At 40.4% G+C, this 17,802-nt stretch overlaps 1 protein-coding gene across 1 annotated transcript in view; it reads left to right on the plus strand.

The window, feature by feature from the left end:
* Positions 1 to 17,802, plus strand: part of gfra4a (GDNF family receptor alpha 4a) — a 269,930-nt gene that overhangs the window by 86,726 nt on the left and 165,402 nt on the right. The window contains exon 2 of the mRNA XM_054614270.1: positions 1,998 to 2,069. Coding sequence (XP_054470245.1) covers positions 1,998 to 2,069 — 72 coding nt within the window. The remainder of the gene's footprint in view (positions 1 to 1,997; positions 2,070 to 17,802) is intronic.

The following is a 17,802-nucleotide window of genomic DNA, read 5'->3' on the forward strand; positions in this document are numbered from 1 at the left end:
GTTACCGTTGCTAAGCTGCTATTGGACAGTCGCTGTTTGGGTTAGGGGGTTTAAGCAAACGGTCAGATGGTGAGGACAAGTGTATTTTTAGGTGGAAAGGGGTTTGTAAGCTGCAGGCCATAACGTTGCTTTCTAAAGCTTTCCTGTTGTTACCTCCGGTTCTCTGTTGCCGCCGTGCAGGATTCCTCCTACGCTGCTGCTTCTCAGAACGCGGCTACATGAAGATCAATATTTCCTGAAGAACCTTTAAGTCCCACCTTTTGGCCCAGATTGGCTTTTTTTTTTTTTTCTTTTTTTCAGAATTCCACACAGGTGATCCCTGACCTGCCAGTCTGCAGTGTGTAGCTCTTATGTGAATACGAAATGCAGTCTTTTGAAAGTCATCTGTTGCATGATTAAATGGAAGGGATACGAGGTGGAGTGCGTATTTGCAGAAACCGGTGCCGGTGTCACGGCGCCGGTCAGGGTTTGACGCCCTCTCTTCGATTGCTCTTAAAGGAAGCTCAAAAAAGCGGAGGCTTCTAAAGCCGGAGTTGTTTTCACAACCTTGATTCCAGCTGAATCAACTTTAATTTGTTCCTTTCAGTTTCACTTACCGCCCGTAGCACAATTGCTCACAGTGTGTCAGTGATAAGGTTATTCATCCATAGCATTTACTCAATCATTACTCCATCAGGAGCCAGATGTAAAATTGCACACATTAGTGATTTATAAAAAAAAAAAAACACATGCATACTTTACACTCAGAACCTGCCTTCATGAGTTAACCAGGAGAATAAATTAGAAATGAGGCATGAACATCAAAGAGGGATTTTTTCTTTCTTTTTCAGAGTAGTTTCTCAAAGGTTTCAAAAGATTTTTGTCAATTATATCCGCAGGTCTACCTCTGCAAGATGGATTTTAATTCTAGCATATTGATTAAGATATTACTTCTGTACCCATACCGTACCAGCACTAAAACATAACAATTCTGCTCTAATCAGTTAATAAATGAGTCAAAATGAAGGGCAATCAGTTAAAATGATAATAAGGTTCACATCAGAATACATGTACAATAGCTTTGTGTAAAGATGCAGTGGCTGTTTTGTTGTGTGAGTGTAATGTACAAAGTAATGGGAGCCTAAATTAACTTTATATGCATTGTTATTTTTGATGCCGTATAAGGAAATGGGGTTAATGAACATAATCAATTGAGAACTAAAGACAATGGCAAGGACAGTAGTTTGCTCAGCTTTGTTCATTGTCCCTGAACACATCACCTGCAGTTGGTCAGTAACAGGATGTTGGAAATATACGTAATATACGTAATTGAATATAGATATCCAACCAAAAATGAAACACGTTGTTGTGGATAAAACAATCTTACCTCAGGTCCATAAAGAAGCTATTTAGCAGTTGTCCTGGGAGATTTTTGTGTAACTCACATGGAAATGAAAATGCTTTCATTTTATTAATTTTTTTGAGCAAATTGAAAGATTAGATGTCCATATTTGTAAGGCCAGGTTTGTTTAACCAACTGAAAAAAAAATATCTGGGACGTAGACATATTTGCACAGGACAGGTAGTGCCCTTTACAACCGATTTGTTGTCATGTGACCTCGTTTAAACCGGCCTTTGTGTAACCTTGTACGGCCCACTGTTTGTAATTTTGGCGTGTTTTTTAAATCCGCTTGATTGTTTTAACTATCTTATTTTTAATTTGAATTCTAATAATATTTTATTCTTGTGAATCGTGTTTTATGAAAAGGTGCTACACTAAATAAACTTGGTATTATTATTATTACTGGAGCTGCAAAGTGGATAGTTGATGTGTATGTTTTAACAAGTGGTTTATTAATATATATATTTTTCTTTTCCCGGGACTCATCATCTCATCCCCAATATTCAACTTTTATTTAACGGATTCAAATCAGTATCACCAACATATCCTACTCTGTCTCTCTACTATTTGCCTGACTCTAATCTCTCCCCCCCCCCTCTCTCTCTCTTTATCATAGTTGCAGTTTGCGAGCAGCCCCATCTGGCAAGGACCCGCGGAGTGTCCCTAAGTGAACAGACGTCTAGTCGCAGTGAGTGTACAGATATTTGCTCGCAGCGCTGTGTTTGAAACCAGTACAACAGCAGTTTAATTTAGTGCGAGCTCAATTTCATTTCTACTATATTGCTGCCTTCGGGGAAGAGAGCGGTGCCGTTGACGGGCTTTTACTGTACAAACCACGTTCAACTGTTGTGGTTCAACATACATTTGATGCTAATTGTGTTACTGGTTTAAGAATAAATAATAGGAGACGTCAGGACACGTCATGTCTCCTAGTTAAACATCTAATAAAGGCCTCTTTGATAGTTCAGTAACAGGCATTTGAAAAAACGTTTCAGGTCTCATGGAAAAGAAAAAAGTCTTTTTTTTAGTCTAAGAAAGCAAATGAACTAATGGCTTCTTGTTTTTCCTCATCTCCACAATGTCTTCACTTCACATCACGAGTCACATTCAATCTCGAGACGTAAAATTATAAGCCTGTTATGCACCGCCGCCTGCTGAGCTCTTCAATTAATTTTGGCATCTTTTGCAAAATCACATCACTAAAATTAAATGCTGGCAGATACGCAGTTGAAGTAGTGCACACACGGCGACGAGCCGCCCCCCCACCCCACCCACTCATCCACTCTCCCCTAAAAATGAATCCAGCACAGAGAATTACCTACAGTGTCATTTTCTCCGCATGAACACACAGATTTTCCTATCGCAGGTTTTCTGCAGAAAATGTATCGGGGGGGTTTATCTCCGCCATGTAGTGGAACTTCTTCGGCAGTAATGCGACTGTCAGCAGGGCAAACAAAAAAAAAACTGATTACAGGGATGGAATTATCTAGATTGCCTGTCTCTCTTAGCAATCCAGAGATATCATAGCACCAAAGAACAGAGAGGTTCTCGCCCACGCACACACTTGTTTATGAGATAATATCTTTTTTTGTCTTTACGATAAGTCCCCGTTCCCAAAGCCCCGCCCCAAACAATATAAATGTATATGAGGGAAAACTAGGGCAAGCCTGAATCGGAATTTCAATAGATCCCGTTTTTTTTTTGTTTGGACTTGCAATTTTGGCTGTAAGCGCCACCACGCCGAGAATATCAATCAAAAGCTGTTATTCTTACGTCTCCGAGATGCGTTTCGAGTGAGACTCTGCTCAGTGGAAGTGGCAATATCTCAAATAATCACTACCATTCACAGATTCTTATTTTATTTTTACCCCTCTGTATGAATTATTCCTCCGATACAAACCACCTCTCTCCTTCCCCTCCACACTACCATCAACACCTCGACGTTTCCCAGTCCCCCGCGACCCCTCCATACATTACACTGCTGCATTAACTGATGTTCCGCTTGCCGGTTCACTTGCTGGGTTTTATTGGAATGATGACCGGCGATATTTGGCTGCAGAGGCCAAAAATAGAAAGAGGGCGATGATGGATCGTAATGTGTTTCGTTTATTGGACTTAATGGAGCTCAGTTTATAGGGAGAATAGTGACCCATTGAAATGGGAGTGTCGGCGGCGTATTATAGTCTCCATAAAGCCCCCTTTGCTCCCTCCAGAGCTCTGCATCAATGCGGGCAGGAAACTTAGTCATATGTTGGAAAAAAGAATAATAAATCAGAACGCTGTGTGACAAAAGGGTCGAGAGTTTTTATTATTTTGTTCAAAGTCAGAGTTCAGCTGCTCATTGTGTCGGACTCAGACTTTGTCATTTAATCGCAGTGTGGTTTTTACTTTCAAAATAAGTTTTTCGTAAGATGTCATGTATTCACTTTGAGAGCCACCCGCTGTGAAAGCTCCACTTGGAGTGCTAGATCCTGATGTAGCAGCCAAGACTTGACAGAAAAACCCGCCACCTCCGGTCGCCTCAGCTTGTATGAAGAGAATAGAGCGGCTGATGGGCGCACAAAGACGGGAGAATGTTGAATTGGCAGGCTGCACAGGTTTCGCCCTCAGAAGCTCATTTCAGCCCGTACAGCTGATTGACTCCCGGATCAGCCTCATTAGTGCATTTTAAAAAGGGAAAGTTTCAGATAGGTGAGGTGGGGAGGGGGAGTTTCACAGAGCATGAAGGCCAAATACGCCGCTTCCCATGACGATACCAAGGACAGCGCTGTGCTGACCGCAGGACCATGGCAGAGTCCCTGGCTCATCTAAAAAGCTGTTTCACATAATGGGAGCGAGCGGAAAACAAATAAACCAACCTGGTAATGAGGCTTTCCCTCAATTTCTGCGACACTTTCCCAATAAGAGTCATCTGTGCTTTTAATAGACAACAAACATCTGTGCTGCTCGGAAACACAGAGTCTAATTTGCTTGGTAATTGTTGGCTGAGCAAAGAGAGAACCACGTTTCTTTTTTGTCAATAGCTATTAAAGTTCTGAGAGCTGTAATAAAATGGTTATTCATTATGGTATGCACTACTCTCATAATTCATAATGCTGCGGATGATAATGGAAGTTGTAGTTCTCAGTAGTGGATGTTTTCACAGGAGGAATCTTGTAAAAAACCTTGTACTTCTAAAGTTTGGGATTTTTTTTTTCCGGTACAGTGGCGCAGCTGTTGAGACGCCAATGGCTGTGGGTTGTTGAGTCCATCGCTTTGTCCAGATTGAAAGATCTCTACAATGAGGTAGATCTCTACAACAATTGAATGTGTGGTCATGAAATGTTCCAGAGATATTCGAGGTTAGTAGAGGATAAGTTCTGCTAACTTCGGCGATCTCCAGACTTTTCCTTTAGTGCCACCACAGAGGCAGATATTTTTGATTATTGGAAAAACCTCAACAACTATTTGCTGCAGACATTCGTGGTCCCCTCAGGCTGACTTGTAGTAGCGTTGGTGATAACTATACCTCTAACTTTTACATCATCGTGTCACAATATAGACTTATCGACATATACCTGTAAAACAATGACATTTTATTGCTGTACTTTGAGTTCAGTGCTAATTGGAAAATGCTAGCATGCTAACACACTGAACTAAGATGGTAAATGAGGTAGGCATTACCTGCTAAACATCGTTGTGTTAGCATTGTACTGACGTTAGCTTTTAGGTCAAAGACCTTTACACACCAGGGGCGTTTTCACGTGTGTTTAACTTAACACATCAATGTATTCTTCCATACTGTTGTTTTTCTCATTACTTTATGACAGAATGCTAATATTATGTGATGAAAAACATATTTTTCTGCAGAGTGAGGTTGATTTTTATGAGCTTTCGCAATGCAAATATAGGCATTAACCAATCATAATTTGTGAAATGGACATATTCAAAACTTACCCTATAGCATATACGACAACAGAGAGACATTTACACTGCATAACTGTTCATCAGAGGGAACTGAAATTCACTCTGAGCTTTTCACTGAAGGAAACTTTAGCCCACAGTAGCTTAGGCTTTACAACAATATACCTCAGACAGACTGCCAGACGGTGCTTCCTCAGTGAGAGACACGTAAATGGACACGAAACAAGGAGCATAATTAAAATGTACGGACACACATTTTAAGACACAGAGCCAGACACTGTGTGTGTGTGTGTGTGTGTGTGTGTGTGTGTGTGTGTGTGTGTGTGTGTGTGTGTGTGTGTGTGTGTGTGTGTGTGTGTGTGTGTGTGTGTGTGTGTGTGTGTGTGTGTGTGTGTGTGTGTGTGTGTGTGTGTGTGTGTGTGTGTGAGATGTCCATCAGCAGCTGTAACAAGCAGCTGTAATGTATTCAACACAGTCTCCGCCACTCCAGCAGTACACCCGGTTTATTCAATTAGCTGTCATCCTGGTGCTTTGCTTATTAGTGAGGAAAAAATGACTCCACTCAGATGAAATCCTTCAGGTACACCTTTACACCACTGGGTTTGGTTGCGGATGCACAAATTAAAAACATACACCATGAACCCAAATTATAACTCAAAAATCATCTCCTGAGTGTCAGTGGTGAGGAACAGGTGGACATTAACAAATACACTTGTATTTTAGTCTGTGGACGGTGATAAATGGGTGCGTTTCATCTGCTTTGCATTTAAGGAGCTTTACTAAATGGGGACTTGTTAGCCACTTTTTTAGAGTCATGACATATTTTCTAACAAAATGACTGAAATGAGGAAGAATTACAGTGCCTTTTACCAGAAACCAGCTAAGTGATGACCCTGGCTGACAAGACGCTTTTAAAAAATGAATAATTTGTCTTTTCTTTTGAATGATGAACTTTGTGGCTTGATGTTTCGTCTTTAATGCGAGGGGAAATATAACTTCCTTTTAGAAATACTCCAATTTGTTATCGTCTGCAAACCAAGAGAAAGAATGTGATTTAAGCAGACGCTGGTTAATGCTGACATTTATAAAGATAACGCTGATTCATGCTGTTCTGACAGAAAGGTTGACAGTAAGATAAATGAAGAGTTTCTTTTTAAAATGAAAAATGGACGATTTGAAATTACAGTGACATCAGTTCTAGCTGGTTTAAAGTTAAAATTCAGATTGTGGAATATTGTTGAAATCATCAATTGTCGTACAGCATGTGCTATTTATTCCAAAGATTATAGTATGTAATCATCTGTATTTTTGATAATTATGGCAGGAGGCCAGTACAATTGAAGAAATCAGTTCCCTGCTTCATCATCCGCAACCTTTATTTTTTTGTTTGTTTTTAAAGTTGTTAAATTGGGGCTTAATTCCGAGACCACAGCCAGCACAATAAAGGCAGAGAAGTGCTGACAGAGGTAGGAGGTAAAGTGAAGGATAGATTGGACACTGCTGGGGCCGGGATCACACCGCTGAGAACAAAATAGAGGTCCCTCTTTATAATGGTGTCTGGGGATAATGGTGCTTGTGAAGAGAACGAGGAAATGTTGGTGTGTTCTGACTTCTTCTGTTGCTGCTGAGGCTTAAGAATTGATCAGAAAAAATAAACAACAAAGTCATCTACGACAGGAAAAACAATATAATAACACACAAATTTATACCACAACAAACAAATCAATACTAAAACGGACAAAGACTAAACTTTTCTATATATAACATAGTATGTCCTTTCAAAATCACAAATCACTGTTTGGTGATAAATCGACATTATGATGTGATACCTCTTTGATCAAGGTACATGCAGACGGAAATGCATATATAGATACGTACATACATACATACATACATACATACATACATACATACATACATACATACATACATACATACATACATACATACATACATACATACATACAGTTGCAATCAGAAATATTCAACCCCCTCACCTCAAAAGACATTATAGTGATGTGGATGAAAGATAATGACAATAAATGACAAAAAACCTCATTAAACAACAAAAAATATTCATTGATACATATTTGAGTTATTTTGACAACAGAAGTTGACTTAACTTTGAAGTTCAAATGAAAAATGTAACTCTTTTAACACATGTGCATGTGCAGTATTATTCAACCCCCAGCTTCAGTACTTTGTGGCGAATCCTTGAGCTTTTATAACTTCTAACAAACGTTTTCGGTAAGTGCTGACAAGCTTCTTACACCTCTCTATCGGAATCTTTGCCCATTCTTCACGTGCAAAAGCCTCTGGCTCAGTGATGTTTGATGGCTTCTGTGCTGCAACTGCCTTCTTTAAATCCCACCAAAGATTTTCAATCGGATTTAAATCTGGTGACTGAAAAGGCCGCTCCAGGACGTTCCAGGATATTTTTCTCAACCTAGCTTTGGTTGACTTGGAGGTGTGCTTGGGATCATTGTCTTGCTGGAGAGTCCAGTGATCACCAAGGTTTAATTTGCCAACAGAAGGCATCACATTCCTCTTTAAAATGGCCTGGTATTTCTGGGAATCCATGATGCCAGGTCCACGATCAAGATTGCCAGTTCCTGCCGCAGAAAAACAGCCCCACATCATCAATGACCCGCCTCCATGCTTGACCGTGGGGATGGTATTCTTCTGGTCATAAGCCTGGCCTTTCGCACGCCAGACATACCGCTGGTCCATATGTCCAAACACTTCCAGTTTGGTTTCATCAGTCCATAGAACTGTCTTCCAAAACTCTGTAGTCTTATCCAAATTCCTCCTGGCATATTCTAGTCGACGTTTGATGTTCCTTGTGGTCAAGAGTGGAGTGCGTCTTGAAGTCCGGCCATGAAGTCCTTGTTTATTCAGTGCACGTCTTATAGTTGCCACTGAAGCACTAGTACCAGCCTTCATCAGGTCATCCTGTAGGTGTCTTGCAGTCACACGGGGGTTTCTCTTAGATGTTCTGACTAAATTGCTAAGGGCCCTTGATGAAATGTTGGGCTTTCTTCCATGGCCAGGCAGGTTTGCAGCTGTTCCATAAGTATTAAACTTCCTTATAATGCTCCCAATGGTGTTTTTTTTTTTTGCTGTCAAAATAAGTTTTTCTCGACTTTAATGTTCAAGGTGCCTTACCAGCGCCGCGGCCTCACTATAGCATTCTTGTTTTTTCTGAGTTTAGTTTGCCAGCAGAGTGTAAACACTAGACCCGTTATTTTGAAGTGTGTGCGATACAGTGGATTCTGATCCGTCTCTGTTAAAACACCATGTGGATTAAAGTGTCCGCGCTTAATGAGTTTAGATTGAAATGTAAATGTGACTCACTTGAAAGCAACTGTTTAATAATGAGTCTGTTTGTACTTCTGCTTTAACTAGGACGCGGGATTAAACGACCTTGTGTTGAGGCGGCATGTTGGAACCGTGAGTCTGGATGCTGTTTGACATCATTTCTCTTTTCAACACTGCCGAGTTTTGTATCTTAGTATTTCAACCCATTTTACGGATCCTATTACAGAAAACCCTAATTCGTGCAGCTATGTGACATTTAATAGCTGTATTGTCGTGACCAAAAAACAAGCAGCCGTGTCAACTATGTCAATTAAAACCAGAGCAGAGAGAGGCCTTTTTATTACAACCAGAGGCACAGTCTTGAAGGTGGCTCTCTGTGAAAATAAAAGAACAAAAGCGTGGGCTGTTTGTCTCGCTAATGTCACTCATTTTACTTTTAAAGCAGCCGCATTTTGGAAAATATGTGCTCTTGAACTAAACCTGCCTTGTGTTAATGGAAGCTGTACTGCTGGAGGTGGAGAGCTGCAGCCCTCCAGGGATCCTTGATGAAAAGCCATTAGTCTCCTGTGGGCAATACCTGGTACTTTACAGTGTATAATGGACTTAACGTGCCGGTTGTGTAGCTTTGTGTTCTGTATTTTATCCATCGTACTGGGATTAATCCCTAAAGGCTGATAGATGCTAAATGAATATTTATGACCCCAAACAGTGAGGGAGAGTTCTGTAAACACACGACACACACACACACACACACACACAAAATCCACAATCTCCTATTTTGCCACAGGTGTGTCTAAGTGTGTGAGAGTGTGTTTGGTTGTGCGCCTTCAAACTGTCCGACATAATCAAATCCTCATATAATGCTTTTAACCAAAGCACTTTACTGTAACATGAGTTTATAGATTTTTTTCCCAGTGGTAAATCGACCCCTACATCTGACAGCGTGACACCAAGTTCATGGGTTGAGTCAGCTTGTGCTGAGCAACTCTATACCTCAAGAAAGAGAAGACAGGAAAATATATACATGCCGTTGTTATGATAAGCATCCAAACAGCACCTGGCCCGGATAATAAGTAAGCATCTACACATTTAAGAATTTATGATCCCGCACACCCATAAACTGCTGTTTTGCAGTAATTATTACATATAACATGATGTAAAAACATATTCTATTTCTCAAGTATCCAAGCTTTTATTTAAAATTTGCATTTGTTTGAGTGACCATATGTTCAAATCCCAAATATAGTCACTTTACTATCACATAAGACAAAGACAATTGAGGAGCTGGAACCAACAAAAGCAAAGTACTGATTGTCCAAAGTAAAACCCAAGTTGTCAGAGGAAAGTTTCTGTTCTTTATTTACACAATGATTACAAAATGGAGAGTTCCAGTACAGTACTCTTCGGATGACGTGATCCAGGGTTTCCCAGAGGATTTTGTGATACACTGGTGGGTGGACCTCAGATGCTCTAGGGGGGTCCGGGACGGGCTCCACCGGAAGACATTTGTGTCCATTTTAAAGCTAAATGCATCAATCTGGTGCACTTTGGCATCCTAACTAAGTGGCAGGATCTATGAAGAACAATTTAATCATAAACACATTGGTTGTATAGATATGAATAGAGATGACACCGCAAAAAAGTCTCACTCACAAAGTATAGTAAACAAGACAGGGCCTATGTTTCAGGACGGATCGGATGGAAACTACACCGAGGACAGTCCGCACCAACATCAGACATTATCGCCGATGTTTTTATGAACTTAATACCCGGCTATGACGTTGTTACCGCTTTATTACCATAACAAAAAGTCCAGTGGCTGGAGGTTTTCCGCACCAGTGGCTGGAGGCATTAGTCATGTTGTTATTATAAATACAACATTGTGATTTTTTTTTATTGTTTGGCATCTTTTTAAGCATTGTGCACTGAAGTTTACCATCCGGTGAATGGCTCTATTGCTGCAGACTTTTCTGTGAGGACAAGCTTGTTAATCATGGTCTTTGGAGTGAATTTCTTGGTTTGTCTGTCTCCATAAATGAAATGTCTTTCACTGCCTTGATGAATGCATTACTTGCCGTTTCAACACAGGGTTTGTATCTTTCTGCTGCTGCCTCCTGAGCTGCACGGAGTATTTAGATTATACCCATGGAAAGAGTTAGTGTCACGCTCTGCCCACTGAGACGTACATGACCACAGAGTAACCTGACAGCGCCTCAGATTTACATTAAAGTCTTTCTGATGTCATTTGAAGAATCTAGAATGCTGGAACTCTCTCTTTTTTTGTGGTTTAAGGCACTTCTTAAAATGATTTTTTTTGCTGCAATGCAGTTCAAACCATCGAGCTAACTCGCTCTCTTTAACGTCAGCCGTTTGCTGTGGGTTGCACGAAATTGCAAATCAGCGGCTGGTGACATTCTCTGTCATGTTTGCACAGAGGAAATGCGAAGGAGGGAAGAGGTGAGGGAGAGAAGAGAGGAAGCAGAAACGCTATCAAACACCTGCAAATGGAAACTGTCACAGCTTGATAACAAACCTAGAGGAGGTTGAGCAGAATAAACACTACGCACTCTAATGTCGCTGCCTAATGAGCTTTTCAATGATACAACTCGGTGAGATGGAAAGAAGTGACTGGCACTTGAGTGTGATTCACAAGGCCACCCGGTCTCCGTGACCCCTGCGAGGATCTGTAAGACTTGGCGGCCATACATTTCAGTCCGCTCAGTGACTGAGGTCCTATAGAACATCATAAGAGGAGTCACCGCCACGGCTCGGCGCTCGGCTTTGATTTAGTGCCGGGAGACGGTCGGAGACACTGACGCAGCCTTCCATGACCAGGAGGCAAATGAAACGGGGAACTGACCACCTCATCATCTCAAGGGTGTCTGTGGAGGGCGGCAGGTGGCTCAGGTGGGGTTGGACGGGGTGGACAGGTCCGCACAGTATATATTACTAACGAGGACACACTTACATTCACCCATTTCTCTTCAAACGGAGATGAGAGGGAGAAATAAACTGTATTTTACCGATGTGTAGGTACACTAGAGAAACATGGTAGTAGGCAGAAATGATAACACTAGCTATCTATAGCTAGTAACCCTATTAAAGACCAATACTCTATAGCAGAAGAAGGCTACCTAAGGTGCCATTTGGTAGCTTAACCGATGGCACAAATGTTTGGAAGTGCCCTCCCAACCCCAAGCCATTAGCGGTTGCACGATTTGATAGATTTTTTCCCCCACCCACATTCCAGGAAGCCTCGTTGCCTTCTTTATTGCTGATGAACAAGATTGTTGGAGGGTTTGGAGGGTTAATGATTTAAAATCAGAGGTGGAAGTTTTCATAAGGATGGCAGCCTTCTTGTGTAGCAACGTGGCGTCATAAATAAACATAATGTTAGCCTTAATGTTGATCTGGCAAACTGGTTAACTAACATAACTAATTAAATGGCACTTCATATCTAAAAGGTCACCGATCCCCTTCTCTATGGATAAATGAAGAGATATAAATAATATAGAAGATAGACAGATATATCATTTGTATACATATAAAATAATCTCATTACTTTGGCAGATTTTTTTTTTTAAAGAAAGCACCTTTTTGTAGGGTCAATGTTAAGGTAAAGATATTGTCACAAAGGATAGTGTAAATTAAATAAAAAAATGTTTTCAACTAGTTCCTAAATAATGCTAATCTTTCCCTGTATATCAGAAAAACACCATCGTATTCATGAATGATCGACCTCTGGCTCATGACTCACCCGTTTTCAAAACATTTGCATGGAAAGCATTCATTTTGTATGAAGCGAGAGAGGACTGTGAAATCTCATTTGAAGTGCAAATTAGATGACATAACGTGTATAAAAAAGCTGTCATAGAAGCTGTCCAATACATCTTTTATTGTAACATGTAAGTAAAGATCTAGAAACAATGATACGTGAGGGCCAACAGATCTGGAGGCTGAAATGTCTGCATGTGAATGTTTTTGAGTGATCTAGCAGTTAGTGGCTTTGAGTGTTTCTCAAGGACACTTTGTGTAGCATGCGTCCTCTGGGGATCTAACCTGTGATCTTTTAATTACAGTGACGTTTCTCTCGGCGCTTGGCTAACCTGCCACCTTTTAACTCTTTGTGCCGTTCACAAGTCCATCATCCATTTAGGTGTGGGAGGCAAAGGCTTCATTACAAATCAAATGGTCCTTGCACATCGGGAGGAGGAGGAGGAGAGGGGGGAGTGTCGCATTTGGCAAAGTGGACCGGATATTATACGCTGTCACATCGCTGCCATGAGATGTATTTAACACTGTCAGAGAAAGCCTAGCACGGTTCTGTAAGTGGTCCGACTCCATTATATGCAGCGACGAGACTTGAACCACATAATGCCAAAAATGCATGATTTTCAAACAGTCTGACTCTGACCAAACGCTGTGAAATTGCCATTTTGGTCGATGCTTTCATCCAACGCGGTGCAAAAGCGTTGGTGGTAAAAGAATCTCAAAACCCAGTTCACATTACCTTCAGGAATGTTAGGAGCATTAATTCAAAGTCTGGTGTTTTTTTTTTTTTTTTTTTTACTCCTTCAGTTCGGAGAAGTTGGACAGGTGAGAAGAATTCCTCTCAAACAGTGTAGGTCACTCTCTCTGACAATGCAGAACAACAGAGCGGACAAAGCCAGTTTTATGGAAGGTACATGTTGATGTATAGCTAGAAGAGCCTGGATGAAATGTCATCTTAACCTCCTAAACTCGTGATTTCCTCTGGATTCCCTTCATGCTTCTTTAAAAGCAGAAAAATGTTTCCACAGAGCAAAACGGTATCTCATATATCCTGTTTCTGCCTGTTACAGCACTTAACCGAAGCTATAGTATATACTGCAGTGACAGTGAGTTAAGTATTCACACCCGAGATACCGTGTTTTTATGGCTGCAGCATTACATCAAATTGAAATATTTTGGATGCCTTGTGCATAATGTTTTGCACATTCTCCTGGAATTCAGCCTGACATATTTGTATCTGTGGAAGCCCGGGGATATCCACGAGAATTTAGGATAAAAACTGGCACATTTTATTGATGATAACAGAGAAAGGGAGGAAAATATGGCAAAGATTCATATTTGTTTGGACTCCTCCTCCTCCTGTCAATTAAAGACACTTTAAACATTCTGTACTTCTCTGTAAACCCTTTTTATCCTTTTAATGACAGTAATATTCAGAGTCAAAGCAGAGACACGTCAGATTGAGTAAAATGAACTCATAAAACCTCAACGCTTGTTGTTACTTTTGATGTCTGATCAAACAGTTGGCATTGGAGATGCATTGTGGGGAATGTGGGCGACAGGAGAAATATTGTGTGGGGGGGGGAAGCCAATATCTCTTGTTCTGCTGCTTTCGATTTTGATTGACAGTCCACCATAAATCCAACACTGTTACGTGAGTGCAATGCTAAATTGGCGACGTACTTTTTTAAGGTTAGAAATACTAATTTACTTCAATACTGTGACAGTATGGGTTAGGTTACTAAAACTCTTGGTTAAGGTTGGTGTATGCTTCAAGTTATTATTCAACATATTGGGAAATACAATTGCAGAGAAGCAGATTAAAAGATTGATACCACCCGATATGAAGCTGGGGCTACTTAGCTTAGCATTAAGACTAGAAAGGGCTAGTCTGACTATCTAAATGTGACAAAATCTGCCACTCACTAATTGACTCGTTGTATCTCAAGCTTCAATTTTATTCTGTGCAAAAAATTAAGCCTAAAAACGAATTAAACTATTCTTCTAAGGCCAGTTAACTAAAACACTGATGTGTTACACGGATGGATTACTGGGAATACTGGGCCTGTAGAGGATCGCATTGCATTTTCCTGCCGGCCTTCAACTTGAAGCCGTGTTGGCTGCTGCTTGGCGTTCCAACCAGCAGCCATCAAACCTTAATGCCATTGATCTACGCAGCAGCACACCTAATGAAAATCAACCCGTCTCAGTTTCGCCACGAGGGTTCGCAACACATTATCATAAGGGTTTCCGCTTCATGCCAGCACAGTCTGTGGCCATAATTCAGTGTGATTGTGGTCAAAAAGCTCATTATAAAAACAAATACGGGGAGATCAGTGTGGCGGCGCTGATAGCAAGGTTCTTCTCCTCATCTCTATAATGAATGGAACCATCAGCTCAGTGAGGCTGCTGTCGGCCGAACGTCAGCACTAAACCATTTCTCATCCACACTTCTTCTCCCCCGACGGGCTCATTAGAGCGCTGCTCAAAGCTGCAGACCACTGCTACACAACATATTTATTATTTAGAATCTTTTCTCCTATTCTTCGGGGTTTTTTTCGCCTACTTGCTCTGTTTTCACTGTATTCTCCTGCACACTTAACACTCATGAGCAAACCCTGAACTCCTATGGCCTACTTCTTAAAGGAGATAATGGCATATGGGGTGTTTATTAAATGGGTTAGATCCCAAAATCCTGCCTTTTGATATTGTTACGTTGTTTTTTTAGATATTTGCAGCAATCTGCATTAGATCCATTGCCTTTCAGTCAGCTTTCCAGCGTGATCTTTGCCGTACTTACTGCGTGATCACCAGACAGCCTGGTTGACGGAAGCTAGGATGAAAGCATCTTCGCCGTTCGTGTGAAGTTGACGACCTTTAAATGGTTTAAGAACGTTTACGCGTCACATTTAGATCAACATCGACAGCGCAGCTTCAGAGCAGATCATATGCTCATTACTTCTGCAGTCAGTTACATCAGAGGTAGTGAAAGGTGGCAAAGAGGTCGTAGTGTACATTTCCCAGATATAGACGGACTGACTAGCCTGGAAGTGGCACATCCTTTTAAGATTAAGGCCAAGAAAAAGGAGCGGACATAGTGTTGAGTTCTCTGCAATTTCACTGACATTTATTCGCCCCCAAAGTACAAGTGAACTTTGATCCAGCAAATGCCATTCCAGACTGTATATCTCACATCAACACTGCAGACAGAAAGTATTCAGACAGAGACACATTTTAAGTTTTCTTTTTTTGACAGCTGTGGCCGGAGGCTTTATGTTTTCAGGTTGTCCTTCCATGCGTTCACACAAATGTCCCCCCTATTGGTGAAAGCGATATCTCAGGAACATCTTGTTGAAATGTGTGATCTCACAAAACATGTTTTTTGGCCATAACGCAAGAAGTCATATGCTAATTACGACGTATGACGATTTTCACACAAATGTGGAATAGGATAAAATGATGATGTGAGGACACGTTGGACAGACCTGGATGTAAACTACAACATGACTGGTTGGCTGAGGTGGAAATTCTTAGTTTTAACCCTATTTATACAAAGTACCCCATTTTAAATAGGCATAGAACTATTGATTAATATAGTAAAGTTCCCATATTTAGTACTTGGTTTGCAAATCAAACGCAGCCAGTAACTGCCTGATCTGCAGACACCTGTTGTCTGATTCTTCACCTCGTTCTTGCTTATGGGGGTTTTGCTTTCACGCTTCAGAAAGCGAAGTTGGATTGTAGCCGGTTAGCCGACTTTGCAAAGACCCAGACCCATCTGCAAAAACTAGAAGATATGTTTTACAAATTTCAGTTAATATTCCCTATATACACATTGTATGGCTTAATTTGTGATTTAAGCAGAGAAAATAGTCAACTTTTTGTCTCGTAAATTTGTGAGTTTTTTCTCGTAATTTTACCATTTTAATCTAAAAAAATAAGTTTTTTTTTCTCTTAATATTACGATGTATAATAAGTACAATATGTTTTTAAAACATTGTGTTGAATATATGAGAGTTTTAAGACTATTTTGTGAATAATTTTTCTTCGGCACTCAACTGCAGTAATCCATAAAACTTGTTTGAAACAATTTCTGATACATAATTCTGTGCTCACACACTTTTTATAGAACAGGCAGAGAATGCTGTGTTTCTTTTTATACATACAAAATTAAGTATTTACACCAGTAGGCAGCAAACCGCACACAAAGGTTTTCATTATCTAGAAGTCATTTAAATTGAGATGTTTATCACTGGAATAAGAAATCATCTGAGAATCAAACACTTGAGGAGCCGCGTCAGAAAACGAGGATCGTGACCAGAGAGTCAATAGTTTAAAACCTGTGGAGCAGCAGGGATCGTCGACATATGGGAGGAAATTTAATGACTAATTCAACAACCATCGTCGACATGCCCTTAACCCTGCTCTGCTCCAGTGCAGCTGCTCAGTGTTCACCAGTGTGACGCTGGGGTTGTACTGGGGAGCTCCCAGCTGAGAATGTAATTGTGTGCGTGAGGCAGGGAGCTGCTGGAACAGAGCATGCATGCTCAATCAACTTTCCCCGGATAGATAATACGGAGAGAGATTAGTGCCAGAAAAGATTGTATTTGTATTGCTTACATTTAAATGTCTCACCTTTTGTATTAAGCTGTTGATTCATGAAAAAGAAAAAGGCTTTTGTTGAATTAATGGATTCTGAAATTGAATTTGAAGGGAAATTAGAGGTAGTGACTTTACATTGGCTCTGATTACATTTAAATTTAACACATCTCGCATTTCTCTAGTTTCTAGATAGTTATTTGGTCCACATTTGTTGGACAGTAAAATATGAAATATTGAATTGCCCCTCAAGATAAGACATAAGTAAGATAAACTTGTAGGAAAAGTATTGATCCAACAAGTCTATTTAAGACTTTATATTCTTTTAAAGTTATCTAACCTTTGCTGAACACTGTGGCTCAGCTGACATTTACAGGATTAAGCATATTGTGACAGGAGCAGAAGTAAAAAAATAAATAAATTAAAGGAACAGTTCACCCCAAAAGTCATTCCTTTTCCTTTTAGCTATAGTGCTATTTATAAATCTAGACTGTTTTGGAAATATCCGCCGTAGAGATGTCTGTGTTTTCGCAAATATATTGGGACTATATGGCAAATATATTGGAAAAACTCAACAACAATGTTTGAGAAGTACAAGACTAGTGCAATACAATGCTTTTATATTCAAGAGAGTGCAGTGATCTCCGTGGCCGATATCAGCAAAACTAGGCAACTCACACTGAAACAAACAAGACTGGTTAATAGCACTACTGATTTGGGGGTTAACTGTCCTTTAAGGTCAGGACACAGGCTAAGCAGTGTTTCTTAAAGAGCAATATCTCATTTTGATATGCTAGCTTTAGCCACCAGAAGCTAATGGTCATACCAAA

Source organism: Anoplopoma fimbria, chromosome 15 (assembly GCF_027596085.1).
Source record: "Anoplopoma fimbria isolate UVic2021 breed Golden Eagle Sablefish chromosome 15, Afim_UVic_2022, whole genome shotgun sequence".
Taxonomy (NCBI): Eukaryota; Metazoa; Chordata; class Actinopteri; order Perciformes; family Anoplopomatidae; genus Anoplopoma; species Anoplopoma fimbria.